We start from the raw sequence: 15,898 nt of genomic DNA, 5'->3' as shown, positions 1-15,898 counted from the left end.
GTTCAGTCTCTCTATAACAGAAATATACGTGGAGAACGCTCTTTGTGGTTGCTTACTTTTCAGGTAACTAATTCATTTGTTATCCCTTTATTGATATGCTAGGACTGCCATTTTAAGACAACGAAGCAGTCTTATCATACATTATTTTGCTGTGGAGAAAGCCTAAGCACCCCCCACTCTCAAAGTACATGTACCATATTTAAGTTATTCATGCAATGCAATCCTATGATTGTTTACTAAAAAAATAAACCCTGTAGAGCACAATGGGACTGTTAGGGTAGCATGGCTCAAATCATTTATGTATGTGTGAGAAATCCATGAAGGATGTTTCTAATTTGGATGTAGGGTTGCCAGTTGTTGGAATAAGGCGACTCAGGATGCCCGGACATGGGGCCTTAATAATTAACATGCCCTCTCTCTGTCTTAACCTGGGAAATACTCTCTGATTCCTTGTTCTCTTCCTGTGCCCTTTGTTCTCTCTCTCCTTGTGGCTCTGCTAGGAGCTAGACTCATCTACAAGTCTCTCCTGTAGAAGCCATGCTATCTTACTTGCACACGCATGATGCCAGAGCAGCGCAGTAGAAGGATTCCGTATCTGATTTTGTGTATGATGCAAAGGAAGGCAATGACAAACCACCTCTGTTACTCTCTTGCCTTGAAGACGCTACATTGCCTTAAGTTGGCTGTGCCTTGATGGCACTTTACACACACACAAAACCAAACAAAATCCCTGAAGCCTTTATAAGACAGATAGTATATAATACTACTAAAAGAAAATGTTACACTGTTAATGTTTTCTGGTTTTTGTACTGGAAAAATGAGTTCTCTGCAATAGGAGGAAGAGGACGAGGGGGATAATGCTGGTGATGATTTATCACAGTCAGATATTTGGTTGAATTTTGAACACTGAATTCTGGAGCTAAGCTGATATTATTTGCTCAGTGCCCAGAATGTCCAGTTGTTTCTTGAGATTTCTAGGTACTTCTCCAAGGGCTTCTTCTCCCAGAGGCACTATGACTCTTTTCATAGGTCTTGGTATTTTGTGATCATCTCCTGTTCTTTCTTTTCAGTTCTGCTGTCTCCTGGGATTGCAGGGTCAATGATACAAACCCTATTTCTTATTTTGTTCTACAACTGTGATATCAGAGGTATTATGCTCCAGGTGTGTATCTATTTGTAATAAGAAGTTCCAAAAACTGTTTGTTTCATCATTCTCCATGATCTAGTCTGGTTTGTGCTCCTATGAATTTCTGGCTGATGGTAAGCCATACTTCTTGCAAAGATTCCAGTACAACATAGCTGTAACTGTATCATAACATAGCTTTCTTCAAGGCCTGGTGTTTCAATATTGCCATTTGTCATCTTGATCTTTCCTCTATTCAGTGTTAATGCTGCATATTTGTCAGGGTCAAATTTAGGGTTGCCAATCCCCAGGTGGGGGCAGGGGTCCCCCGGTTTGGAGACCCTCCCCCCGCTTCAGAGTCATCAGAAAGCGGGGGGAGGGGGGGAAATGTCTGCTGGGAGCTTTATTATTCCCTATGGAGATTTATTCCCATAGAAAATAATGGAGAATTGATCTGCAGGTATCTGGAGCTCTGGGGGGCTGTTTTTGGGGTAGAGGCACCAAATTTTTAGTATAGCATCTAGTGCCTCTCCCCAAAATACCCCCCAAGTTTCAAAACGATTGGACCAGGGGGTCCAATTTTATGAGCCCCAAAGGAAGGTGCCCCTATCCTTCATTATTTCCTATGGAAAGAAGTAATTGAAAAGGTGTGCCGTCCCTTTAAATGTGATGGCCAGAACTCCCTTTGGAGTTCAATTATGCTTGTCACAGCCTTGATCTTGGCTCCACCCCTAATGTCCCCTGGCTCCACCCCCAAAGTCTCCTGGCTCCACCCCTAATGTCCCCTGGCTCCACCCCCAAAGTCTCCTGGCTCCACCCCCAAAGTCCCCAGATATTTCTTGAATTGGACTTGGCAACCCTAGTCAAATTCCATTTATATACTGTATCTTAGCTGAATATTCAGACTGTATTTAGTTATGAATCAATCTCTAATGAAGACTCATGCATTTTTAAGTCATCCATATACTCTTAAGTGTGAAATTTTGGGGCCTGTCTTTGAAAGCTCGTTTTCTGTTTGTGTGCTGTTAAAACTGATTGTGAGTGGTATTGGGGCAATGACAAAGGGCAGCAGTGATAGTGAATTTCTTTGGAAAATTCCTTGTTTGGTATTAATTGTTCCAGTTTCTTCTCCATTCATTAATGGTGGCCCATTCACATATGGCAGTTATGATAAACATTATTGCAGTTTTGCTAATCTCTTTCATTTCTAGTGTTTTCAGAATGCATGTATGAGGGAGTGAATCAAATGCCATATTTTAATCTGTACAAATAACATTCAGGTTGGTTTTATCAATTTATCAAGACATACCAATCAGTAACTGATCTTTAGTATCTGGGTTTTTTTGGAAAATTCCTTTCTGCTCATGTGGTAAAATTGAATTGAGCTGTAGATAGTCCTGAATGGAATTGGCTACAATTCCTGGCTGTCAGTAGTTTAAAAGTTGTTCAGAGGCAGCATGGAAGTTACTTGGCACTGCTCCTTTCTCTTTGTTCTGTGGAATGAGAAATGTCCAACTAGTTATCATCCAGTCCTCTACTGCTTTGGAATGGAGCACATAATTTAGCTCTTGCAATCATGGGTGGAGACTTCTCAGCTTTTTAAGCCAATAGCCATGGACTTTATCCATTCCAGGCACTGTCCAGTTTCTCATTTTCCTCTATTGGTTTCGCAGGCTTTCTAGGGTTATTGTAAGATCTTTCATTTGCTTTCCTTTAAGTTTGTTTTCCACATATGGGATCCAAATGGCTTTTTATTGTATTATTTTAAGTCTTCCCAGAGTTCTTTTCAGAAGGTTGTTGTCATTTCTCTGTCTGGTTTTATTTCTACTTTTTCATCACCCTCTAGTGATTTATAGAGCTGTCTTTGGTTAGTCTGGAAATTTCATCTCTGTTGCTGTATCCTACATTGTTGTTGTTGTTGTTGTTGTTATTGTTAGCACAGTTGCCCACTGACTGGCTGGAATAGCAAGGGGATTCATCTATTCCCAATGAAACTGTCATGATGTTCCCATGATTTCTCCAGTATTTTTTCTTATTGTTTGCATGTTTTCCTAAGTTATATGATTTCTTCTTCAGGGAATAAAGCTTCCTTGAGGATACTGTAGCTCATCCTGCCCATATCCTTGCTCTCAGGACCAAGTCTCCAGTTTAATGGCATCTGAGGTGTTGTGTGGATGCTTTGTCTGGACAAAGATGAAAGTCTCCAACTGTTCTTCTCCAAAACTGGTCACTGCCAATTGGCTAATTCTCCCCAGAGTGGGAACTGAAAAATTACTATTAGTGACAGCCAAGGTGACACCACTGTCTTTAAAACCTCATCCAGCAGAAAATCCTGTGCACGTTTTCCTTTGGGGCAGGCAAAGGACTGGGTTTTCTTGTGTATGCTGTGATGTATGTGCACTGGAGGTATGAATTAATTTGAAGTAACTGGCCAGAACAGTTTTAGTAGACTGGTAGCCTTTGATAGACTAGACTAGTGACCACCTACTTGGCACACATGTTTGTACTGTGACCTGTTTTTGCCTAAGAAGGGCAGAAAGGAAAGAAAGGATTGGGGCTTGGAGCCATGCCTTCCTTCTCATCAGGATTTATTGTACATTTGAATTGCTTTGCAACTCCACTCATATGTTGTGTGGTTTGTGTGGTTGCTGAGAATTCTGAGTTTGTGTGTTTGCTGGGGAACTGCTGTTTGTTTGTTTTGAGTGGGCTGTAGGTGATTGTTGCTAATTGATTGGGAGTGTCTGTGTTCCTGGGGCAGACTGAGACCCCACCCTTTTTGCATTACTAGGCTACACCTTGCCAGAGGCTGAGCACACTTGAGCTCTGTGAGAGAGCGGGTAAAGAGTGCTGTGAGGTTTGGCTTTCTAAATAGCTGGGGAAGTTGCTGAGAATTCTGAGTTTGTGTGGTTTGTGTGGTTGCTGGGGAACTGCTGTTTGTTTGTTTTGAGTGGGCTGTAGGTTATTGTTGCTGATTGATTAGGAGTGTCTGTATTCCTGGGGCAGACTGAGGCCCCACCCTCTTTGCATTATTAGGCTGCACCTTGCCAAAGGAGCGAGCCCTTGCGTGAGCCAAAGGGCGAGAGCTAAAGGGCTCTTGGCCTGGGGGCTCTGTAAGAAGCCCAGAAAGGAACAGGAACCCAGATCCCTATTTTCCTTGTGTTCCCAATAAGGTAAGTAGACCTTCCAGAAGGAAAGCCACATAAACACAACAGGATTTAAAGGAGGACTGTATATTTTAAAAAAGCTATCATGAAGGTAGAATGTCAGCAGGAGGATGGGGGCTTTCCAGTGTTTTGCACTGAGTGTCACATGTATGACTATCTGCCCACAGGACAGAAGTGTTGGGTGTGTGCTTGATGTAAGGAGCTCCTGGTCCTCAGGGAACAAGTTCGTACCCTTGAGCCAAGGTGACTGACCTGGAGAAGCAGAGACAGTCAGTTAGACACTGAGAGAAGACTCTCGGGGATGTGTTAGATGAGCCCCACACTGAACATGGCAGCCGCTTTGCTGCCAGGGAGCATGAGGGATGAGAAGGAACAGGACACTGTGCTGAGGATAAGGGGATTGCACCCGCAGAAGGGACCTCTTCTTCAGTTGGTGAATGGGTATCCTTTCATGCCAAGGAACTATCCCTGGGCATGAAGGGAGGGGGGGTCTTGGTAGTTGGTGATTCGATCCTTAGGCAAGTAGACAGCTGGGTGGTAAAACCACATACTGACCTTATGGTAACTTGCCTGCCTGGTGTGAAGGTAGCAGACATTACATGTGTTGTAGATAGGCTGATAGTGCTGGGGGGAAGCCAGTGGTCATTGTGACGGAACCGGCCTGATTCTGCCTTCAGACCCGGTCCCGTCAGCTCCCTATTGAGTTGCCAACTCCTGGAGGGAGCTATTTCTCCTCCTGCCCCTTGGGCTCGCTGCCACCACCTGCTCAGTCTAGGGGTTCAGATTGAGAGGAACAGGACTCCCAATCCCCCTCTCCAGCTATGAGGCCGGGCCTCAAAGTCCTCTGCCACCCTGTACTTGGGTATCACAGAGACCTCAGCACTTCTTTGGGGAACCCCTGGAGGATTGGCACCTTATCCAACTGCATGCCTTCCCCCTTGCCCGGGGCCCCCTTTATAAAACAGCGTGGTCTAAGGCGGTTGGGGATCTATGTGGTACAGAGATGGACTGCCAGCATTTAAAACAGTAAAAATATTTAATTAAAAGAGAAAAAGAAAATAAAAGAAGAACAAAACAAAAACAGTTGCATGTAAGCACAGCACAGCACCCGCACAGCAAACAGCATGACAAAGAAAATGTGTTATAAACGCATCCTACTGTCCCTGATCTAAACACACCCTGCCTTTTGGGATGACTTACTTGGTCTTACTGCCTGGAGGCCTCATTTTCCTGACTAGGCCGCATGCACAGGCAGGAGCCCCCACACTGGCAACCTCTTCCTTCCAGCTGCAGCTAAGAACTGAGAACTCTTCCTGCCTAACACATGCCAAGAACAAAAGAACTTCCTGCCTCTCTAAGAGGCTTTTCCCCTAGAGTTGTTGGTTTGGCTCTGGAAGGGAGGGGGGAGTGAGGGGAAGGCTAGGCCCAAGCCTGCTTAGGAGTTTCATGTTTTCCCTCCCAATGAAGCACCAACATTGACTAAAATGGCGTTTCTCCACAGTCGTCGTGCATGTCGCCACCAACAATGTAGGGGAAATGCAGTTGTGAGGTCCTGGAGGAAAAATTTAGGCTGTTAGGCAGGAGACTTAATGCCAGGACCTCCAAAGTAACCTTCTCAGAAGTGCTACCTGTTACACATGCAGGGCTGGAGAGACAGGCACAAATTAGAAGTCTCAATGTGTGGATGAGACGACAGTGTAGGAGGAAGGGTTTAAGTTTGTTAGGCACTGGAATGCTTTCTGGAACAAGCAGGAGCTGTACAAAAGAGACAGTCTCCACGTGTCCCCAGAAGGAACCACGCTTAAAATCAAAAAGGTGGCAGAGCAGTTTTTAAACTAAATCTTGGGGGAAAGCCGACAGGAGATGAAATGTCTCAGGTACAGGAGGACTCATCTCAAAGAGATGAAGGGTTAGCTGTTATTTTTCTACCGGGTAATGGATCAGAGTAGTCCATTGAGATGGTGACAAACAGTATGGACTGTCTGCCAATGTCTCGAGGCAGCAGGAGGAAGGTTGTGGGCCTAACTTGTCTGGGAAATTATAGATGTTTATATACAAATGCTAGAAGTGTTCGAAGTAAAATCGGGAAGTTGGAATTCTTAGTCTTGGGGGTAAACATAGATATTGTGGGAATTTCAGAAACTTGGTGGAATGAGGAAAATCAGTGGGACACGGTGATTCCTGGATATAAATTATATTGGAAGGATAGGGAGGGAAGGGTTGGAGGTGGGGTGGCTCTCTATGTCAAAGAGGGCATACAGTCCAGTAAGACTGAGGTCAGAGAATTAGATTCCCTTCTAGAAATGCTTTGGGTTGAAATAGTGGGCCCAAAAGGAAATTTAACTATAGGAGTTTGTTATCACCCAACAATTGTTATCACCCAACAATTAAAAAATAGAGGACAATTATAATGTGTTGGAAGGATTAAAGATAGTGGCTAAATGTAAAAACTGTGTCAGGATAGGTGATTTTAACCACCTGCAGATTGATTGGGTCAATATGTGTTCTGTTCGGGAGAAAGAGATTTTCTAGACGCTCTCAATGACTGTGCTATGGAGCAGATGGTCACAGAACCTACCAGGGGTGGGGCGATTCTGGATTTGGTCCTAAGTAATGCCCAAGACCTGGTGAGAAATGTAAAAGTGATTGCACCACTTGGGAGCAGTGACTAAAAAGTTTTAACTTTAAAAGGGGTAACTTCTCTGAGATGAGGAGGCATGTGAAGAGGAAACTGAAAGGAAAGGTAAATACAGTCAAAACCCTTGGGGAAGCTTGGAGGGTATTTAAAACTACAATCCTAGAAGCTCAGATAAAATATATACCACAAGTTAGGAAAGGCGCAAACGGGTATAAGAAAAAGCCTGCAAGGCTGTGGCAAATCAAATACAAGACTGTGATCAGGCAGGCAAAAAGGGACTATAAGGACCATAATGCCAAAAACATAAAGACCAACAATAAACATTTCTTCAAATATATTAGAAGCAGGAAACCGGCAAGGGAGGTAGTGGGGCCCTTGGATGGCCAAGGGGTAAAAGGATTACTGAAGGAGGATAGGGAAATGGCTGAGCTGAATGCATTTTTTGCCTCCGTCTTCAGTGTGGAAGATGAGAAGTGTTTGCCCACTCCAGAACCGCTAATTTTGGAAGAGTTGTTGAAAGACCTGAGTCAGATTGAGGTGACAAGAGAGGAGTTCCTACAACTGATAGACAAATTAAAAACTAATAAGTCACCAGGTACAGATGGCATACATCCAAGAGTTCTGAAAGAATTCAAAGTTGAACTTGTGGATCTCCTGACAAAAATATTTAATCTTTCATTGAAATCTGCCTCTGTTCCTGAGGACTGGAAGGTAGCAAATGTCACCCCCATCTTTAAAAAGGGTTCCAGAGGAGATCTGGGAAATTACAGGCCAGTCAGTCTGACTTCAATACCGGGAAAGTTGGTAGAAACCATTCTCAAAGACAGAATGAGTAGGCACATTAATGAACACAAGTTATTGAGGAAGACTCAGCATGGGTTCTGTAAGGGAAGATCTTGTCTCACTAACCTGTTAGAGTTCTTTGAGGGGGTGAAGAAACATGTGGACAAAGGGGACCCAATAGATGTTGTTTACCTTGACTTCCAGAAAGCTTTTGATAAAGTTCCTCATCAAGGGTTCCTTAGTAAGCTCGAGAGTCATGGAGTAAAACTACAAGTCCTCTTATAGATCAAAAACTGGCTAATTAATAGGAAGCAGAGAGTGAGTAAAAATGGGCAATTTTCGCAGTGGAAGACGGTAAGCAGTGGGGTGCCACAGGGCTCAGTACTGGGTCCCATGCTCTTTAACTTGTTCATTAATTATTTGGAGTTGGGAGTAAGCAGTGAAGTGGCTAAGTTTGCAGACGACACTAAATTGTTCAGGGTGGTGAGAACCAGAGAGGATTGTGAAGCACTCCAAAGGGATCTGTCGAGGCTGGGTGAGAGGGCGTCAGTGTGGCAGATGAGATTCAGTGTGGCCAAGTGCAAAGTAATGCACATTGAGGCTGAAAATACAAGCTATAAATACAAGTTGATGGGGTGTGAACTGGCAGAGACTGACCAAGAGAGAGATCTTGAGGTCGTGGTAGATAACTCACTGAAAATGTCAAGACAGTGTGCGATTGCAAAAAAAAAAAAAAAGGCCAACGCCATGCTGGGAATTATTAGGAAGTGAATTGAAAACAAATCAATCAGTATCATAATGCCCCATATGAATCGATGGTTCGGTCTCGTTTGGAATACTCTGTACAATTCTGGTCACCGCACCTCAAAAAAGATATTATAGCACTGGAAAAAGTCCAGAAAAGGGCAACTTGAAAGATTAAAGGTTTGGAACACTTTCCCTATGAAGAAAGGTTAAAACACTTGGGGCTCTTTAGCATGGAGAAACATCAATTGCGGCGTGACATGATAGAGATTTACAAGATTATGCATGGGATGGAGAAAGTAGAGAAAGAAGTCCTTTTCTCCCTTTCTCACAATACAAGAACTCGTGGGCATTTAATGAAATTGCTGAGCAGTCGGGTTAGAATGGATAAAAGGAAGTACACCCAAAGGGTGATTAACATGTGGAATTCACTGCCACAGGAGGAGGTGGTGGCTACAAGCATAGCCAGCTTCAAGAGGGAATTGGATAAACATATGGAGCAGAGGTCCATTAGTGGCTATTAGCCACAGCGTATTGTTGGAACTCTTTCTGGGGCAGTGATGCTCTATATTCTTGGTGCTTGGGCGGGGGGGGGGCAAAGTGGAAGGGCTTCTAGCCCCACTTGTGAACCTCCTGATGGCACTTGGGGTTTTTTGTTTGTTTTTGTTTTTGGCCACTGTGTGACACAGAGTGTTGGACTGGACTGGATGGCCTGATCCAACATTGCTTCTCTTATGTTCTTATGTTTGTGTGTGTTCTTCGAGCCACCCCTCCATATTCTCTAGATTTTTCTGAAGCCTCACTTGTGTCCTCTCCTCCACCCCTGCTTCTTCTCAATAAAGCTCTTGGTTGACATTGAGACCAAGGCCCTTATTGCTGGTTGCAATTACAAGTTGGGGAACTTGGACTCAAAAATTAAGAGTAAGGTTGTGTGAATATGTGCATGCAAAATGGAGAAGTAGGGTATGCATCTACTCATATTCTGCCAGCCTCAACACCTTTGGTAGACTAGTGGCCACCTATTTGGCATATGTTTGTGCTGTTTTTGCCTAGGAAGAGCAGAAAGGAAAGGAAGGATTGGGGATTGGAGCCATGCCTTCCTTTCCATCTTCTTTTGCTTCCCTGACAGAAGTCAATGAAAATGAAGGCAAACCTAATAATGAACAAATGCAATAAGGAGTAAAACAAAAGCAAACACAACTGTTAAAACAAAAAGGAACTGAAAATGGGGGAAAAAATACACACATCTATAGAAAAGGGTCTCTCTCCTTCCAGTCAACCAGAATGATGTTATTTGCAGCTGGTAAATCACCATGTTTTACCTTTCTTTTGCACAGCCTGTGCCTGACATTTCTTCTTTTCATTTCAGCTCCCTAACTTCATCAATACAACCCTTCCTCCACACGAGCAAGTCACAGCTCAAGAGATTGACAGCTATTTGCGACAGGAACTCATCTACAAGAGGAATGAGAGAATGGGGAAAAGAGTGATGGCCCTTTTAAAAGAGAATGCTGACAAAAGTTTCTTCTTTGCCTTTGGAGCAGGTAGGATATGACCACCTTGGCTTCAGCACCCTCTAGTCAGTGCTAAGCAGGCTTCCATTATACAAGCAAATGATAGAAAGGATTTTTGCATTAGCAGCTATTTTCCTGTTGATGTACTTCCACAGTCAGGATTATTACATTGTACAACATCTGCCCTAAAGTGTTGGGGGAGAAACAAATCTTGGCACTTATACAGTTTAATAGTTTAAGTGCCAACATATGTTCCTCTGATGTTTTCTCCTTTGCTGTAAATGGAATAATCTCTTAGAAAACACATCAGGACATTTTATGGCCTTATCAACATATTGGAAATATTGAGAATCATTAAAGAAACTCAACTGTATGATAAAAACAAAAATTTTTGTGAATGGCAATAATGAAGACGCTGTTATATTTCCATGTTAACTTTAATGTGACTTAAGCAATGCTTAAATCTTTATCACTTTTTAAAGACCTCCAGTAAAAAAATAGTTTTCTGGGGTTTGATCCCTTACTATTATATTTCTACTGTATAGTTATACTGTATTCATACTGTAAAGACTGAATCTAGTTCATCAACGTAGCCTTTCACGAGAAAGTGAAAAAGTTTTTTCTTGTTGCTGCTGTTTATTATTATCTCATCTGATCCTAAAACTTTATGATAAATTACTAAATACAAAAAAATAAAATGTAATATCTAACATCATAATACTTAACCTAAGAGATGCAATCTTAAAGTCTACTCAAAATTCTACTTTACTCCCAGGACAGTATCATCAGGATTTCACTGTCAATGAACTGTTTTAGATTATTAATCACATATTGTCAGCAATCCTAAGGAAGGGCAGTATTACATTGTACTGAAGAGTGGCCTTAGCTTAGTGATACAGCACTTACTTTGCATGCGGAAGATCCCAGCAAACAGACTCCAAATAACAGAATAAATACCAATCAAACTTGGATTATCTGTAAGCCAAAATGCCCTCAAAACGAGGTTGGGGAATTGTCAGGTGGGCACCTGGCTTAATCAGGATCTTTTACCTGTGTATACAGGATTCTTGCGTTCTGTTAAACAAAGACAATGGCGGTTGGACAGTTAACCACTCCTGGGGTGGGTAGATTGCTTGCAGGCACAGGTGAAATCTGGCGAGTATGTGAGCCGTCCACTTCGCTGGAGTGGAGTCAGGCCTGGAGGGAAGATGGCTGCATGTGGTGTTAGCCCTCCACGGTGGATTCCATGGTCAGCGCTTCAAAACCATTCGCCTGGATAGCTCCTGGTGGTGCAGTCTCCTCCGCCCCATGGCTGGGATGGACGTCATGCGGAAACGACGGAAAGCAATCCGTTCCCCTGGTGGGCACTCTTGTACTGGTTTTGAGTGCCTTTGTAGCATTATGGCTGCTTGTACTACATAAGTCCCTTTTACCCCTGGATAGGTTTGCTCACACTCTCTGGCCAGACGTGTGTGAGTTACTTCTCCAGGTACTTTGGCAACCAAGTTGGTGATTACGATGTTCTGTAAGGGGGTTTTTCCTCACAATCCCCCCCCCCCTCAAGATCTACGTCACCAACTGGATACAAGGTCTTGAATAACACAGCAAACAAAAAGTCCACAGCTGATCTTGACAGGCGACGTATCCACGGGGAGCCAAGTATCAACCGGGGTGTACCTCCTATCTAAAAGTTGGAGCCACTAGTCTAAAACACTCAAAAATCAATTTGAAAAATACAGTATCCAATGGGCCAAAGGCTACTTCCTCAAATACTACGATGCGGAGGCAACAGACATTGGCAACATTGTTTGGCATACAGTATTTTAAAACACAAGGCTACAAGCAATGATATAAAAGGGTGAATTCATAAAATCATTGCTGCTATTTAAGCCATATAGATAATCAGAGTTGATTGGTAAAACAAACAATTATGATATCAATTGGTTAAAGAAGCACACAATAACATTAGAATTCATAGTTACAAGTGAAATTTATGCTATTTCCCTATAACTAATCCAATACATTGGTTTCCTATTCCCTATCTTAACCTTGAGTCTTCTTTTCTTCTTCTCCCCCCCCCCCCCCCCTTGATAAGCTTCTTATACTGGGGTTTGAAGAGGATCTTCTTCCATGTGCCTATTAGGTATGTGAAAGGGTTAAACTAAATATATTACATCAAACTCCCATTACCCTGCAGAGAAAACTGACTCTGCAGGCTGGAACCCTTGCTGGGATTCCAGGAGATCTCCAGGCCTCACCTGGAGAACTGGCCTTGTCTAATTGTAGTCCAAATCATTGCTTTTATGTTTCCTTATTTAGTCAAAGGAAAAGATGTCTTTGTTACCTTTAAACCTTACAAAGCCAGGTCTCTCTGTTTTAAGAGACATTCAAGTCTACAAGTTAGATTTTCCTTTGGGTGGGAGGGGAGGTTCAGAGACAAAGGAACCTTTGCCTGCCCATGTGGGACTACCATTCTCTGAAGTTCCACAGAATTGTGGCTTTCAAATTCTCCAAATGGGATGAGCTAAGGACAGAAAATTTCTGGCAAAAAGGACCGAGGCTTGCTCATGTAGGAGTGTCTGGAGCAAGTCCTTGCTAAAAGGAATACCTTGTGCCATGAGTGTGGAACTCTGTATAGGCTTGGAGACCACATTTCCTTCATGATTCTGGGGTAAGAGAACTGAAACAGGGACTGTTTTCTCATTTTCATGGGGGAAAGAAGTCTGGGGCTGCACAGCTGGGTTTGCCCCACCATATTTCCTCTTATCAAGCACTTCCAGAATTTCCATTCTCCTCTCTGTGGCCCTGCAAGACTCCAGAACATTTTGAAGGAGACTGGCAGTTTCCTTTTCTTTAATACTAGCTTCTAACTTTTGCTGAAATTCCTGGTTTTTCTTAGCAAGCTGCTGGATTTCTGAATCCTTTTCATGAGTAGGATTTGTAAGTTTCCCCACTTTTCCTTTTGGGGGAATATTTTCCCAAGCAGTAGCTTTGGGGAAGCTATGTCCATTTTCTGCAAACCCTGTGGCTTTGGGAGCCATGTGCCCTGGTTGCTTCATGGCATTTGAAAGGGCAGTAAGTAGCACATGTGTGGGCTGCTTATCAAACTGCCTCATGTCTGCTCCAGTGGCTCTAAGCTGGGACCAAGCTGCCATTCTGACTTTGTCTCGAGGGGTCCGCCGGGCTGAGTGAGGACAGGGTTGCTCTAAGGCTGACTGTGTCTGCCTAGGAGCATAAGCCCGCCTGTGGAGGGGAGCCCTTGGGGTAAGCTGGGGATGGCAAGAAGAGCTGGAACCAAGGTCATTGTTTTGGAACTTCCGGTTCTCGCTTTCTTCTCCATGCCCATCTTGTTCTTGATTCCAGTAAGCAGGGTGCCTCCCTCTGCTATTCTTATATTGTGCTTGAGTGAGCTGTGTTTCTAAAACAGCAACTTTCTGTTCAGAGACTTGGGCATGCTTTAAATCATTCTCCAGTCTGCATTTGACCTCCTGGAGAGTGTGGGTTAGATTTTTTTTGTCTTTTAGGTACTCATGTTTCTCAGCCCTGAACCTTTCTATCTCCTTCTCATAATCATTTAGCTGTGTAGTCTTCATGAAAGATTTCCCTTCTTGCATAGTCAGCTTTCATTCAACTCTTTTTAAACATAAATTTGTCAACTTGGTAGAGATTAGCCTCTAGATCTTTCCAGGTGGTTTTTCTCATGGCTGCTATGCCTAACAACTCCAAGGTGGGTATATTGAGACCTGTGATCACATCAGATATGAAATCTTGATTCTCATAATCTGGTTCCCCACTGTCTTTGGGTAATACTACTTTAGCTGCTGCTGCTGCTAGGAATTTCTTCCTGGTTAAATATGCAGCAGGGGCCTCATCTGGGCTCTGCACATTGTAGTAGTAGATGTGCCTTATGGTATCTCCATCCCACGTGTAGAATATTACCTCAGCCATCCATTCTAGAGTGGTGAGGACGTCAGCGCGTCTGCGCTGTATCGCCTGGATTATCTTTTTCTGATCCGGACCAGTGGTGGCCATTTTCAGGACCTGATTCAATTCCTTGATAGATATCCCCGGGTATTCCTTACGGGTTTGCGCCATCCACATAATGGAAGTGTCTCGGGTGTATGGGCCAAGGAACTGATGTGCCAATTTAATATTCTCCACTCACCATTCTCTAGTCTCCCTTACTATTTGGATGGTCTCTGATCCATCCTGTGCCCTGGTGGTGGTCTTTTTAGTAACCACGGGACGGACAGGGGCTGGGCTTATTTTACTCTGATTTACAACCTCTTCATCCTTGCTCTCCTCATCTGATGAAAAGTCACAGAGGGCAGGGGCTGAAATAGTTGCTATCATGGTTTTCTTTACCTCTAACTTTTTCTTAAGCATAGAGATTTCTCTCTGACAAGCCTCGTGACTGACCGCTTCTTTCACCTTCCAGTTTTTCTCGGATAGGTATTCGGCAGTGTATTGCAGCTTACTGACTTGTGCCTGACTTTCCTCTAATTCTTGCTCAAGTGTTGCTACTTGGGTTTGAGCCTTTCTTAGGGCTGGTAGAGTGTCTTGTTGCGCCAAGGTTAGGGTGCGTTTGTCAAGCTTAAGCTCGTCCACCCTTTCCCTTGTATGCTGAAGTTCATACTCTAGGTTATTATTTTCTTCCATAATCTCCCTGATATATACTTCATTTCCGTGAAGCAGTTGTTCTTTTTCCTGTTCTTGCTGCTTTACTTGTTCCCTTAGCTGCCTAATCATAGCCGAGCTGTCCTGCAAGGCTATGAACAACCCCCACAATGCAGAGATCTCTCTTCCCTGAGCTGATCTTCTTGTTAACACAGTGGTCCTGGAACGTGTCCCGAAAGAATTGGAGGGGGTCAGAGTTTGTGAAAGATCCCAACTTCCAAGGGTTGTGTCCCTTCTTCACAAGCCACTTCTCTAGCTTAGGAAGCTCCTGTTCATCCTTAGAAAGGAACGACATGGTAACTCGTGGGTTAGCTGCTTTTATTACGTTCCCTGTTTGCCTAGTGGAGTGCTGATGCCTACCAGCGATTTCTGTTCTAGGACTTTTTGCCCGATACTAAGGTCACTTGCGGTAGCTAATTGTGGACCCTGGGAATTTTGGTGCCTAGGAAGACAACCGTGACTAGCCTAGGACTTTGCTTGGTGCCTGGGGAGCCAACACCTGTTGGGTCTCCTCCTGGACTTTTCTCACTGCCCTATGTTGAGGACGCTTGCACATGCAAGGTGGATCCTCAGGACTTATATGAGTGCCTTAAACTCGTCCTTTCCTACACAGTTGTAAGGACTTAATTTATGTGCTGCCCAGAGCTGATCCGTTATCTGCCCAGCTGTACGGACTTCTACGTGTGTGGATGTGTGTACAGTGTGTGTGTGTGTGTGTGTGTGCACTATGCTCCAAGTAAAGAGAAAAAGGGGAAGAGTTCTCTATCTGATCTTAAACAGTCCTGACCTATCCTGACATTCCCTCTCCGGACAGATGCGTTCAGAAAGGCCTCGGGATGATGGCCGGACTTCATGAGACTCCCCCCTTATGTTCTAGCCAGGCTCAGTCCTTTTGCAAGGGTTCTGGGTCTCTAGGTGCGGCTGGAGATAGAATGATAGAGCAGGAGCAGCCCAACCCACAATATAGAAATGCTCTCTAGAGCCGTTCACACAAGTCAAGAATCACTCATTCATTCACACAACAGCCTAGCTAGCAAGACTTTCTGGATGGTGTAATCCCACGTCTGGCTGTGTGAAGACATGCGTGTTGACTCTCATGCATTCACACAGTCAGGGTTGCCCAATGCTTTCTCCACCAAAATGCCCTCAAAACGAGGTTGAAGAATTGTCAGGTGGGCACCTGGCTTAATCAGGATCTTTTACCTGTGTATACAGGATTCCACATCTAGAAATTAATGCTTAAAAATATTGGGGA

At 43.8% G+C, this 15,898-nt stretch overlaps 1 protein-coding gene across 1 annotated transcript in view; it reads left to right on the top strand.

The window, feature by feature from the left end:
- The window catches only part of TRABD2B (TraB domain containing 2B), an 835,032-nt gene that overhangs the window by 577,451 nt on the left and 241,683 nt on the right, over positions 1-15,898 (top strand). The window contains exon 4 of the mRNA XM_060231786.1: positions 9,822-9,996. Coding sequence (XP_060087769.1) covers positions 9,822-9,996 — 175 coding nt within the window. The remainder of the gene's footprint in view (positions 1-9,821; positions 9,997-15,898) is intronic.

This window comes from Heteronotia binoei, chromosome 2, assembly GCF_032191835.1.
Source record: "Heteronotia binoei isolate CCM8104 ecotype False Entrance Well chromosome 2, APGP_CSIRO_Hbin_v1, whole genome shotgun sequence".
In the NCBI taxonomy this organism is placed as follows: Eukaryota; Metazoa; Chordata; class Lepidosauria; order Squamata; family Gekkonidae; genus Heteronotia; species Heteronotia binoei.
Note: the sequence above shows the minus strand (reverse complement) of the source record. Positions and strands in the feature narration are given on the sequence as shown.